The sequence below is a fragment of the Octodon degus genome, unplaced genomic scaffold, assembly GCF_000260255.1.
Source record: "Octodon degus isolate 3935 unplaced genomic scaffold, OctDeg1.0 scaffold00108, whole genome shotgun sequence".
NCBI lineage: Eukaryota > Metazoa > Chordata > Mammalia > Rodentia > Octodontidae > Octodon > Octodon degus.
In genome coordinates this window covers 2005353-2019560 of record NW_004524684.1, presented here as the reverse complement: position 1 = coordinate 2019560, position 14208 = coordinate 2005353, and the positions used below count along the sequence as shown (strand labels likewise).

The 14208-nt window shown below is 47.0% G+C and overlaps 1 protein-coding gene across 4 annotated transcripts in view; it reads left to right on the top strand.

Annotated features, from left to right (window-relative positions):
• Positions 1-14208, top strand: part of Magi2 (membrane associated guanylate kinase, WW and PDZ domain containing 2) — a 1451928-nt gene that overhangs the window by 1391012 nt on the left and 46708 nt on the right. For all 4 annotated transcript variants that reach the window (XM_023724303.1, XM_023724304.1, XM_004639270.2 and 1 more), the window contains one exon: positions 4889-5027. In XM_023724303.1, coding sequence (XP_023580071.1) covers positions 4889-5027 — 139 coding nt within the window. The remainder of the gene's footprint in view (positions 1-4888; positions 5028-14208) is intronic.

Sequence of the window (14208 nt, the reverse complement as noted above, 5' to 3'; positions counted from 1 at the left end):
GGCAAGGAGCAAAGCTCTCCTCCAGATACTAAGAGGAAGTGTGAAAGCAGTCACATCCCACAAATCTTTAGGAAGTTAAAATGATTATACATAATACTGATATTAGAATGAAAATTAAATCTTTTTTCAATTTGGAAGCAGATACTTTATTAACTGAACAAATCATAAAAACACCATGATAGATACCTTATTAGAAGGATAGTTCCTCCTTCTAATAAGCCTGTTGATCTAGTCTTCGCTATTTCCAGCATCTCCACCTTCCACAAAATGGGTGGGTCTTTTTCTTCATTCCACCTCGTGGAGATGATCACTTGAATGGCCACAGGAAGTTATTGTCCTCTTTGAAGCGTTTTCCAACAGGATAGATCTCATGAATCAGATCCTCCATGCAGATGATGCCATATTTACCAAGAAATCAAGCAATCAATGAATTATCTGTCAAGGCAGTTCGCTACTTATTGCCTTTGCCACAGCCACGCCTGTACATTAGTTCATTCATTGGCTTCAGCTTTGGGTGCCCCCATTCAGTATATGGCTCCCCAGTTCTCAGCATGTTAACTGAAGCCTTGTTGAGCTTAACGAAGGTACCATTGACGATTTGGCGAAGGCGAAGAAGCTGCAGCACCTTGCAGACCTTTGGGCTCACACCACTGATACCCCTGATCCGGATGACAGATGCCAGTTTGGGCTCTGCAGAAACACAGGATTTGCCAGCTTTTCTCACCATCCTAGCCATTCAGATCTCAGTTCTGTACATCTGTCTGTGCTCCTTATGATAGTGCCTGGCTTTTTCATAGATGAGCTTCCTCAGGTAGCACTTAGCCTGCCTGAGTGCTGGAGTTGTCTGGAGTTGACGCGCCTCACAAAGAGTCTTCTGTGCAAACTTGTTTCTCAGGCGCTTTATCTTCAACTCTGTGGAATGTCTTCACTCTTTCTTAAGGGGTTCTGGCACAGCAGGAGCCTTCTTTTTCTTCTCTTTACACCCTCCATGGTTCCAGCCGGAAAAGAGTGAAAATTAAATCTTTACATAAATTATATTGTCACAGGAGCAATGGGAGTTTTGACGTTAAGCAGAGACTGGGTCTGTTATCTCTAAGGGTAACCCCGGATGAGTTTTCCCACTTTGCCAGAAGACCAGAGCACCCTGTGTGGTTGAGTCTGTGCTACCAGGAGGGGCTCCATCCTGGCTCTACCCACTGCCACCCGCTAACTGGTCTTCTGAATTTAGTGGTATTTTGCTCCTAAACTTTCTTTGCTTCCAGTGATGTCAGAAGTCAGCAGGCTTCCCCCACTGGCCCCCTGGAAGGGGAAAGGGGCTCAGGAGAGTCCGAAGGCTCTTCAGTGAGGGGCTGTGGCCCTGGGTCCCTTCAGGGTCAGCTGGTCTCTTCTCCCTCTGAGAAGGAGCTGCATAGAAGGTGACAATAGGCAAACTAGGCTCCCCAGACTCCTGGGAAGTTCGTAAAAATAAGGTCACTATCCTCCCCAGGGCCCCGCCCCTCGGGGCTCAGGCAGGGGGGTCAGCACAGCCCAGGAACCCTCTGATTCTCCTCCTCCCACGGTGTTCAGAGCCACGCCTCTTCCACCTCACCTTTCCCCACGGAATGCTCATAAGCCCTGTGCAGAAAAGGGAAAATAAACACAGAACAGAGTGAAAACATCAACTTGTCCAAGTCCTGTTCTACTCAGGCGTGAGACCTGAGAACAAAACAAGCCACCATTTCTGATCTCTAGCACCCTTCTTCTTGCATGTAGTTTTTTGTTAAAACATCAGGCTCAGGACACAAGTGTCGCCAGGCAATAGTGACTGTCAGAGCCTGATTTGAGGCTGCCACCCTTTGCCCCATGATTCTCACAAGGAGCAATATGGTAACACCTTATCCTTTCACCAGTGCAGACAGTGTACCTCATAGCTGCATAGCAGTTAGACCTCCCTCCCAGCGTGTCACTTGTGCAAAAAAGGGAAAATAAACACAGAACAGAGTGAAAACATCAACTTGTCCAAGTCCTGTCCTACTCAGGTGTGAGCACCACAACTCACTTCCTCCTCAGTCTCACTCATCTCCCTGCACTGTCCTTTCCTGCACTGTCCCATCTTGGGGACACATCAACACTCACTTCCACAGCCAAGTGACTTCCTATTTTAAATTTTCAGTGCTCTTACTGCTGCCTTCAAGATAAAACCCAAACTCGTGAGTCTCACAATAAACCACTGGTCTTCAGTGCCACCATGTTTTGTGCTGCTTTCTGCTGCGTGTGCTTCTTCCCTGGGGAACTCCTATTACTGATAGCTCAAAACTCAGCTGCGATGTCGCTGCCTCCCAGCAGCTCTCCCTGACCTCTCACCCTGCCTCTTCTGGAGTTGGCAACCCTCCTTTCTGTTCCCTTGATGCTGTGTGAGGACATCTGTCATAGCAAAGACACACTGAGTGCTAATTATCTCACTTGCCCACTTCATTCCCCAACTAGACTGAGAATTTACTATAAGTAGAAGCTATACCATTTGTCTCTATTTCCCCAGGAGAGTCTGTGGCACATAATATGTGCTCAAAAAGTGCTTACTAAAGGAAACACTGGGAGGAGAGAGAGGGTCATAAATCTATAATGAGGCAGGATAAGTAACAGTGAGTAGGGCTGAAGAAGGTACCCATGAGAAGATGCTTGGACTGACCTTGGGGAAGGCCGGGACATCTCCAGGCTTTGGGGAAGAGATGACAATGAGAACACTTAGAAGGGGCCAGATGCCCCGAGGAGCATGATATATTCAGGATGACTTCACTCCTAAGAATGACAAGTGCTGGTGAGCAGAATGTAGGAAGGACCCAAGCCAGACAAGGGCTGAGCTGGGAAGCCAAGAGACACGTAGGAGGTCACGATGGACTGGAGAAGCTGTCTAGTGTACTTTTCTTGCACTGCTGAAGCAAAATACCCAACACCCAAAATTAAGGAAGGAAAGGTTTGTGGAGATTTCAGTTCCATAATCAACTGGCTCCAGGGCAGAGTGGCACATGGCAGAGGGCAGGGGTTCACAGTGGCAGAAAACAGCAAAATAGCAAGAGAAAAAAGAGGGAGGAGCAGGGGCAGGAACGGTGGCACCAGAGGAGCAGCCTCTCACCTTTATGGTGCATTCAGCCTATCCACACCAGGCTAGATATGACATTTACACCCCTAATCCCAGCACTGGACCATGAATTAATTACAGACTCTAGAAGTCAGCCCCATAACTACATGAGACTTTGAGGGGACAACTACAGAAAAAGCATAACAGACCCCAAGTGACCCGCACACTCCTGACTTGATTGAATGCTGGAGAAAGAGGGGTAAAACCCCACGTGCTGACACTGAGTTGGGGTTGCCTCTGGGGCACCCAGATGAAGAAGCTTAGCAACCAGATCTATGATCTGAAGCTCAGGAGAGAATAGAGCCAGGAATGAACTCTGTGTAATTTCTGGGAACTTTGGTTTCAGCTTTATCATTCAATACTGTGCTGTGACACTTCAGGGCTGGGTGAGACAGTGGAGGAGGGCTTGCTCGCCCCACTTCTGGCACTGATTGAGAGTGGCAGCCAATGGCAAGCTACTCAGCACCAGGTTATGCCTATCGCCTCAAAAGGAAGGAGACAATTAAGAAAACCTAGAGAAAGGTGCTGGCCCTAAAATACATTTAGTCTGGCTTCCTTATTCTTCCATGGAATTTGGAAGTCACCCCAGTGAGGCTGTCCTCTTTGTTCCCCCTAACCTGTGCTTCCAAAGGCCCCAAGCATGTGAAAGGAAGTCCCTGGAAAAAGTAAGGACCCCTTAGAAAGTCTTCTTTAAGGAGATTTGCCCATCTTTGCTACAACAAATATGTGTTTGTTCTTTCCTTCACTTGGGAGCCCTTATTTCCGGGGCATCTCGTCACTGTGGTGGCCACCCTCTCTCTGTTCCTGGTCTTTTCCAACCTGCAGTGTGCTCCTGTATGATTTTGTGGGAGTTCTGTCTGCATTGCAGAATTTAAACTAAGACCTGCTTTGCTTGAGACCCAACCAGAATAGCATCTCTGCAAAGCAACTCATTGTGCTTTTTCTAGATATTTTGAAGTGACTTGTACTGGAAGAGACATATTTTTATTCCAAGAGTCCCGACTATAATGCTACTGTGGAGGTGACACAGCGTGTGAACCTCTTTTATTCCAAGTATCTATTCAGAAAGGCTAAATAGGAATTGCTTCTGGAATCCAGGGGTTTGTGGCAAATCAGGAGGGACTGGTATTTAACCAGTTTCTAACAACCAGGTGTGAGCATGGCAAAGTTTTAACCAGGACATTAGTCATGTGCAGAGAATAGAGGATCATCTTTTTCATTCAAAGGATTATGAGAGAAAACTCTTCATCAAACTTCAATATCAACCAGCCACTGTTTACAACAAAAGTAATATTGCAGTAGCATGCCAGGAAATGTAAAGGGGTGTCACAAAAATTCTGAGAGACGCACAAAACCCAGTCACTCCCTGAAGCATACTAAGTTAGTGCCCAAAGCTGGGTATATATTCAGTGAAAAGGTCTTAACTATTTGCTTCTTGATTTAAAACAAAGGTGCCAGGTTATTTAGAACTGTGGTATCCGATCTGTTTGCTATTCATTTTTAAATGCTAGGTAGTTTAACTACAGCCACTGCCACACTGGCTAAGAATAAGAAGCCACTGGCCACAACCGTGGCCTGATGAAGGCAGATAAAAAGTAGGTGGTATGACAGGCATGAACCACTCCAAAGCAGGGCTACACTGCAACCAGGCTGCTCAGCTCTTTTTGGAGACAGGTTTTCCTAAAGGTCGCTTCTGCTTTTGAGTTCTGTCACAGATGCAACTTAAGTGAAAGCCTTCTTTGGCTGACTTCCTTTTTCTGTAATTAACAGGTAGGTGATCAAATCATTGAAATCAATGGGGAAAGCACAAGGGACATGACCCACGCCAGAGCAATAGAACTCATCAAATCCGGAGGAAGGAGAGTACGGCTGCTGCTCAAGAGAGGCACAGGACAGGTCCCAGAGTATGGTACGTGTTGCATTTCGATTCTCTTTTTTCTGTTGCTTCTTGTATACTATAAAATGCCTGAGCTTATTGATAAAATTACATCAGTTGTTTTTCCATCTACATGTATATTTAGCTATCAGTAGATGCAGATGCATATATGTATATTTAAGCCCAGAATTTATACATATGTGAGCACTTTCTATTTTGATTAGGGAATATTGAAAATACCCAATGTAGGACCTTCAGGGCATCTCTGAGTGTGCAGGGAGACCCCACACTACATGTCTTTAGAACATTCATGATTTGGCAGATCATCTTGTACATTTGAGTCTACAGTAACTTATCAGTTATTGCCTAAAATTGCTCATGCATATGACTGTGCCATAGGGTGGTTGGGGGGCAGGTGACAAGCAGGCATGAACCTTCAGGGTGTGAGGTTAGGCTGTTAACTTCAGTTCACGCAAGGGTTGTATTTCTTGGCATGTAGGAGTTAGTGCAGAACTTCATTCCTGTTCTGTGTCTCTGGGTGCCCTTGAGGAGGGCATTAGACGCACTCCAGCTCCTCAATTTGCTTGAAGTTCTTACCTCCCAGCAGCGCATTGCAGATTCCACTGACAGCCTAGCTAGTGGGTCAGAATCAGCCGAGGGCTTGTTACACGGAAAGCTTCAAGCCTGCGCTGGTCTTTATAAACAATCTCAGACAGAGAGACAGACATCAGCAAGGACAGAACAACAAACAACAGTGTTCGTGGTGGAAAAGCCGATCTGATCTGCTGGTATCTACGTAGTGAGCTCGTGGATCCAGAGAAAGCGTCCTACTCTCAGCTCCGTTCCCTACCCCCAAAGCTTCAGCACACTTTTCTCTTTCAATTTATGCTTTTTATAGGTAAATAAGTAACCTCGAAAGAAGTACCACCTCCTGATTTAGCAGAGTAGACCAGAATCACGAGCTTAATTAAAATATCTGAATTCAAAGGCCCTCGAAAGTTTTTTACTTCCGGTGCCTTGACAACCCCTACAAAAAGAGCCAGCAGTCTCTCACGTGGAGTCAGAATGCATGAGAGGTGTTTTTAAGGTTCCAATTTCATTTCTTTTTAAAAAATACAAAATAGTAAATAAAAAAATGTTAGAAACAATACAAAATTTCATTAAACAAATAGGAATTTGACAATAGTTCTTATACTACATAAGGTCAAATTAGTTGTTTGCATTACCAGATATAAATTTGCAAATTGGTTTTAAAAAAAAAAGAAAAAGTTAACTGCTCCTTTCAACAGCCCAGCAGAAATCAGCAGTGCAATTATGCAAACTATCCTACATATACACATGAATATATCTTTTCTCCTTCTTTCTTTTGTCCTTTTCCTCATCCCAGTTGTTCCTTCCCATTGAACAGATTCTTTCCCTTTCATAGTATCTTTTGTACCTTTCAGAGAGGTTTTTATAGGGTTGACCCCATGCCCAAGTAAATGTTTTGTCCCCCCACTTGATGCTTGGGTCTAATGAAATAGTTTTTAATATTAGCAATAAGTACAAGCCTGATTCTGCTAAATGGTGCTAACATTAATCCCTTTGTAAAGAATCTGAACTCTTGGAACAGAATACTTCTACACCCTAGAGCATTAACTGATACAATAGCACCAAAATGACCTGTGAACCTCTATCACTTATTTTAAAATACCTCCCAGGAAAGGTATACTTCACTCCGTGGCAAGCCCTGTTAGTTATGCCAAGCAACTTCCATCCAGTTACTAGTGTTATTACTGTTCTGTATCAGTCAGAGTTTTACTAGAGAAACAGATATAACACAAGATGCTCAAATGTGTACGAAATTTCAAGATTGGCTTACGATGGTCAGCCAAAGTCAGATGAGGAAGCGTGCAGAGGGCGTCTGCACACCGGTGGCTGGAGGATTCAGTCCAAGGTCTGGAGCTCCCTGCAGCGCCCCGTGCAAGTCCATATCAGGAGGCCGGTGGGTCTGTGACATGAGGCTAATGAGTCTACCCTGGAAGACTGAAGGGTCTAAGGCAGAGGTCGAAGAGTCTGTGCTAGAAACCGGGTAACACAAGAAGAAGGTCAAGTAAAACTCAGCCAGTCCCAGAAGGGCACCACCTGCCCAACGCCTGCAGCCTTGGGGCCTGAATAGTTTCTCTCCCTTGACTAGAGAAAAAAAAAATGTAAGCCAGAACTGCAGAGTGACCTGATTACATCATACAGGCTCCAGTGGGGTTAGTGCTACTATAAAATAAGTGAAAAAGTTCTCTTTGCTCTTGCAACATTTGGGGAGCTCACTTGGCAGGAGAATTGAGGCTTTTACCAGTGAATGAATCTACTGGCACCTCGATCTTAGACTTCCCCACCTTTAGAATTGTAAGCAATATATTTTTATTGTTCAAAACTTAAAAAAAAAAAAAAAGAAAGAAAAAGAAACCGGGTAACAACAACAAAGCTGAAGGCAAAGACTGGAGCTCCTCTGAAGAAAAAGGAACCCTCAGTCCTTCCTCATTTCCCTTTTATATCCTCTAAGTGACCAGCCGCCCACCGGTGGCTTCTCTATACCTGGGGTGTGGAATTGTTGAGCTGATTTAGCTAAGCTCCTAAATTTCTCAGGTTGACACAGTACATCAACCACTACGTGTTCTAAGAAGTTAATCTTCAAAAAGTAAACTCGAGCAGGTACCTGTCCCCTGCTGTTCACTCTTTTCCTGGAATTGCTGCTCGGCCCATACTTGGCATGTCTACCCCACCCACCCTCCCTGTGTACAGGACGAGGTTGAGAAAACGCTACTGACCAACCGCAGCACAGTGCGCAGGGAAGGCGGAAGTACTCAACCCCGGGAGTCGTCTTGAAGGAAAACATAGCAGCGTGTTTCAGAGCGGAGCGAGTCACGAGCGTGTCAGCGTTCTTGACTTCAGGAGCACCGTTCCGAAGATCTGGCAAAGGTACACACTCAGGTCAGCCGACGCAGAGAACGTTCTAAAGCACGCGGGCACACTTTTGAGGTTCTAGTTGTCAATATTCTTAGCTATCGCTGCTTTATAGGTTTTCTCCTAAATATTCAGTCGGACTTACCCACCTGAACGGTTAGCGCTCACCGATGACTTGTGATAGCTGATGGGCGTGGATTTCCGTCTAAAATAAGCTTGAAGACGGCGCCACAAAATGAAAACCTGCACAGAGCACAGCAGTCTTCTCTAGGAAAGAGGAAGAACCGTCGTCAACCTGGTACACATCAGTGTGTCTGGAAGAGCTAAACTGAAAAACGCCTGAGGAAACCCAGGAGATTCCGGATACTGCCAGCACGGTTGAGGACAATGCCATCAAGTGCTGCACCTGGAATTTCCCCACTACTAGGGAGGCCTGGGTTCCCCCAAGACCACTCCTTCAGTCGGAGATCTGCTGGGCGCGCTCCCAGGTCACCGGGTGGCTGAGCCTCGCTAGCGCTCCGGAGCAATAGCTCACAGTGGGGGCAGTGGGAGGACTCCGCAGTCAAGAGGCGCCCGCATTTGGGCTTCTTTATTCTCCTTCTCTGAGATGAGGAGCCTCTCCCACTGCGTCCTGAGCCCAAGACTGCCCTGAAGACCTCGCCAATGCATTAGCAGCCAGCATGGTCACCTAGCGCCCTCTGCTGGGTGCACACCAATACTCCCGGCCCCAGGAGGAGAGCGGCCTCTTTTGTAGGAGCAGTTTCAATTCCCAGAGCCGCCCTTCTAAGTGAGCCACCCTCGGAGAGCAGGGGACTCCTTATCAGTCATGGTCCCAGACCTTGACTGCAAGCAGGCCTTTCTCAGGAGAATGGCATCGATCTGCTGGACTCAAGTGAGTTCTTGCACAAGGAGCAAACCAAGGACCCTGCTTTATACACAACTCTGCAAATGACCTCGATGCATTCCGAGCATCCACAGGAGTAACAAACGCATTCCTCCCTCCTCAGACAGACTACAGAAGCCAGGAGTGGTTGTGCACACCTGTAATCGCAGCTCTTGCAAGGCTGAGACAGGAGGATCGTTGTGAGTTCGAGACCAGCCTGGGCTACAAAGCGAGCTCAAGGCCAGCCTGAACTGCACAACGAGACCCTGTCTCAAAAAAAAAAGACTCTTGTCAGGGTAATGAGGGTCTGTGGCAGCCATACTTAACCTGTTAGGGAGCATGCAGACCTGCACCAGCTACAAAGGGTGGACTTAGATGATGGGGATACAGGAGGGTGACCGTGGGGGCAGGTTTTAAGTGCTACCCACCAGCACCCTCTGATCCTACAGTTCTCAGAATTCAGAGCAGCTTAGAAGCAAAGCCCTTATCTGGACTGGGAACTTGTCAAGGAAAAGCTGATCTCAGTCAAGAGAAATGCAAAACTTGAGCTGGGAGTCCGTAAGGTGATCTGTGACAGCAAGATAAGCGCAGGTACCACCGAAAGGAAGAAAAGACCAAAAGCAGCCTGTCAGATCACTGACTAGCGGAAGTCAGCGTGGGTCAGAGGGAGCAAGGGGAGGAATAAGCACACTGAAATAAGCCAGCACGATTACCACGCGAGGGCTTGTCAAGTGACACCTCAGCAGAGATGGAAAGCTATAGACACGGCCTCGTGGCTACACCTCCAGGCAGCCGAGCAGCTGCAAGCAGAGTTGGAAAATGATAAGGACTTTGGAGAACTTGCTTGTATAGTTAAGTCCTTGAAAAGAAGCTCAGGAGCTAGGTACTTGAGTGCCAGCTCTAGTCCTCAAGATAAGCATTTGTTGATTATAAACTCAGTGGAAAGTGTGAGCCCCCTCTGGTGCATCTCAAGGACAGAAAGGAAACGTCACCTACTGAGAATCCAAAGGCAAAGCACCCAGTGCGATGCCTCCTTACCACTGGTTGTCGCCATTCAAATTAAATCTGAAAGATTCAGAGAAATGGAAGTATGCACTGTGATTGTAAGACTGCACAGGAATAAATTATACAAATTAACTCCAGCCGTGAAGTACAGGTGTCCTTCATTAGCATTCCAGGCGGATGATTCGGAGCACACACTTGACTTGTAACAGAGACACACACCCAGGACCAAGGGAAGCAGAAGTGCCCGTGGATAAAAAGTCCCATCTCAAGCAGTTCACACCAAAAAGCAGCATCTCCCTGGGTGCCATTTACTACTCAGACATGACCAAAATAAGGCCAACACACTTTCCAGCCTTGTTTGATGTCTGTCCTGCTCATTCTATTAGAAAGCGATGGACAGGTGTTGGTGTGTAGAACACGGGATGCAGCCCTGTTGCCATGGAGCCTCTGGCTGCTCGGAAGCCAGGAGGGTTAAGGAGAATGAAGCAGAATGCTCCCAGTATAGATGGCCAGGCAGCCACTTATAAGCAAATGTTACACAAAGAGGACCAAATAAAGCAAGCATTAATGATACATCCATTAATGATACATCATTATGTCTTTAATGGGTTTGGACTAGATTATAGCCCTTAGTAAATGAAATTTACAGCTTATAAGTATAATAAAACTGTAGTAAGTAGAGAAAAAGACCTCTCTGAGCAAGGGACTATAGTCAAAGAAATGAATGGACCAAATAGTTGTTGAATTAAAATCTCTCTTCATGGCCAGTGAGATAGCTCAGTGGACTAAGTGCCTGCTTAGGCAAGGCAGGGACCAGGGTTTGATCCCTGGCACCACATGCCACACTGGCCCTATCCCTGGGTACACTGAACCAGCCACCAAGTCTGGGCGTGGTGGTACACAATGGTAATACCAGCACTGGGGAGGCTGAAAACAGGAGGATCACCACGAGTCTGAGCTGCGCAGTGAGACCCTGCACCAAATACCTAAAAAAGAAAACCTCTCTTCAGTCAGCAGATTAAGATGACCTACAATAATGTATCAGGTCATTGTCATGCAGTACAAATGTCAGAACTGGTCTTCGATGGCAATAAGAAGACTTTAGCCTTCTGAATAGATGCAGACAGGTAAACTTTATAATCTTATTTATATTTGCTCAGCAGTTCCTTTCTTCCCCCTATTCACTCAAAGGTAAATTCGTACAAAATATTCTGTATAGCAGCCAGCAAGATAGCTCAGTGAACTAAGCACCTGCCTTGGCAAGCACAGGGACAAGGGTTCAATCCCCGGTCCCGCATGCTACGCAGGCCGAGCTCCCAGGATGCACTAAAACAGCGACTACGTCCAGGCACGGTGGTGCATGCCTATAATCCCAGCACTGAGGAGGCTGAAAACAGGGGTATCACTACAAGGCTAAGCTGTGTAGTAAGACAAATACGTAAATGAAAACGTATATGAAAACAAATACGTAAATGAAAACAAAATACGTAAATGAAAACAAAATAAACCATTCCATATGGGACAAATCCTGGGATTTGTGTCACTAATTAACATAACTACTCTGGGCTCCAGTAAACCAAGACTTCCGAGCACCTACTATGTGCCTGGCATGTTGTGGGCACTGAAGGAAGCTATAGTCCTGTCCCTGGTGAGCTGACAGTCCAGGACGGAGACTGGGCAGCAGCCGTTTCTAACACAGCAGTGCTCGAGAACGATGCTGGACGACCTCCTCTGGTGGAGCCGCTAAGCTCCATGAATGAATAATTGTATTAATTATTCATTGGACCTAATAATTAGGACTCCCGGAGCATTAAGAATTCCGGAAGAGTGCTTGGCTTCTTCCATTTGTGAAGCATTTGCTTTGTAGTACGCATCCTAATAGTTTATTAGGATGCGTACTACAAGAAAGAATTTGCTAAATAAAAAAACAAAAAAAAGAAAAGAAAGAAAGAAAGAAAGAAAGAAAGAAAGAAAGAAAGAAAGAAAGAAAGAAAGAAAGAAAGAACTTGCTGAGCAGGGGCAATCTCCGATCTCCGCCTAGCCCTCGTTTGAATTACAAATTCCATGGTTGTGAGTGGGAAATTCCTCTAGGGGGTTGGCTAACCATGGCTCCGCCCCTCCTGAGGCCCAGCCAGGTGTGGAAGCCGCAGTGCTGCTGGTCGTCCTGGGCAGGCTCAGCGCACCACGCCACTGTCACCACCGCCACCCCATCCCCGCATCCCAGGCCTAGCCTGAAAAGGAAAGGCTCCGCCTCGCCTTCCCTGCTCCCAACCACCAGTTAGAGCGCTGAGCCTGGCTCCACAGCCTTCCCGGATTCACCTGCATTTCAATAGGGCAGAAGGCAGCTTGCTGCAATGATGCCTTCCGAAATGTAATTCCATCTTCTGACATTCATGGTTAAGCATATCTTCCTTTGCCATGAAAGTTTCCACAAATCACTCAAGAGCTCTGTCCACTGGGGAAGAGAAATCAATAAAATATGGGGAAGGAACTAGGCTGCATGGCTGGCCCGGCCTGCAAGGCGCAGGGCCCACGACCTGCTCCACTTGCCCCTGAGAGCTCCAGACACTCTGCAGCCCCGAGGGACCTGCCAGTTCTCTGACCGCAATGTCTGCAGCAGGCTCCTGCTTCGGCAGCCAGGGCAGGGGCCTGCTTAGCGCACAGCCCTGGCTTTCCTTCCCCGTGTTCATTCAAAACCGGCCCTTATGGGGGAAGGTGCCGTCTCATTTCCTGACCTTGATTTACTGAAAACCGTAGACTGCCATGAAGTCCCTTCTTTTTAACAACACTCTTCATGATTTGAAACATGCATTTTTTTTTTCTCTTTAAGAATATCTTAAGTGATACCACCTGCAAGCCCTCACTTTAGGTATTTATAACTAAATATGTTAGACTACATAATGGCTTTTGAACATTCTACCAAAAAGACCTGTCTTTAGCCTCTACCAATTCCCAAGCCCTTAAGTTATGGTAGGAGAGGAGCAAACCAAGAGAGACCTTGGCCAAACTCCACCGACACCCCACCAGCACCCCATAGGCACCTGGAAAACCTGAAGCTCCCTGGGTCCCCCACATTTCCTTCCCAGAGAGTCACGCCTTAGGGCCTCACAGGCTCATTCCTTCACAGGCCTTCTATGCGGCTGAGCCTGCCACGAGAGCCTGCTTCTCACTGCAGCTCACAAGAGGCAACTTAAGAGAGTGGAAGCGCTAGGAAAAGGGAATGCTGCAGAACAGTTATTGAAACTAATAGAATATTGAAACCAAGGGAAGTCCCAAATTCAAGAGAGTATTTCCTACAAGGTGGGGGGAAGTGGGACAGGCTTACTGCAGAGACGCAGAAGGTACCGTGATGATGAAAGGAGAAAAAGTTAGCATTTCTTAGAGAGAAAACAGATCTCTGTCTCTGTCTCTGTCTCTCTACCTCTCTCTGTTTCTGTCGCTATAGCTCTGTCTCTGTCTCTGTCTGTCTGTCTGTCTCTCTCTCTCTCTCTCTCTCTCTCTCTCACACACACACACACACACACACACACACACACGTTGTAGAGCTCATGCTTGTCCCCCAGGAGATTCTGGCAGAGTCCATTGGGCCCAGGACTGCACCCTTTTAAGAGTCTTCCCAGCAAATCCACAGATCCCGCGCCCTGGAGACAGTGGACTCTTCTAACCCTGTTGTCAAAGAGAAGCCCACTTCCTCCAAGGTCGCTCTGTAGGCTGAGACCTGCGGCCACTGAGCTCCGAGAGAGAAAGGTGACTGTTTCCCTCACTGGTCACCTGGTTTTCATTCCCAGGCCTTGTGGCCATCTGAGCATGGTTCCTCTCTCACTGTGGCTCACAGTGTGCTGATTTAAGAGCAGCGCCCCAACCCCCACTGGTCCAGCTGGGAACTCGGCTCTCCTACTGTCAGATTCTCTCTAGTCTTGACAAGAACACATTACAGTAAAGGTTTTGATCCTTAGGAAAAGTTTGCCAACAGAACCCTGCTGTGTAGATAGCGGCAAAATCCAACACCTGCAGATGAAGCCATGGGTGGGTCCAGCCAGCTGGGACAACCAGCAGACATCAGGGAGGGCTCCAAGAGCACATGAGGGGTTCCTGCCTCTGCCTCCTTTCCCCAAACCCAGTAACACTCCAGTTGTGGTATTTAAAGTATAGCGAACCCTTCTGAGCTCCTCATTTCTAGTGGAAGAGGTAGCTAGCCCATGAGACCAGCTTTTTCTTACTAAAGACTACAGTTTCCAGATCAGTTTAGGTACACAAAAATCTGAAGCAAAGATACAGCTATGGCCATGTACTCTACCCGCATGGCCACCCCTCACCCACACGCCCTATCACTTGGTCTTTTATGACAAATGCTGAGCCCGCAGCAACACAGCCTTCTCACCCCAA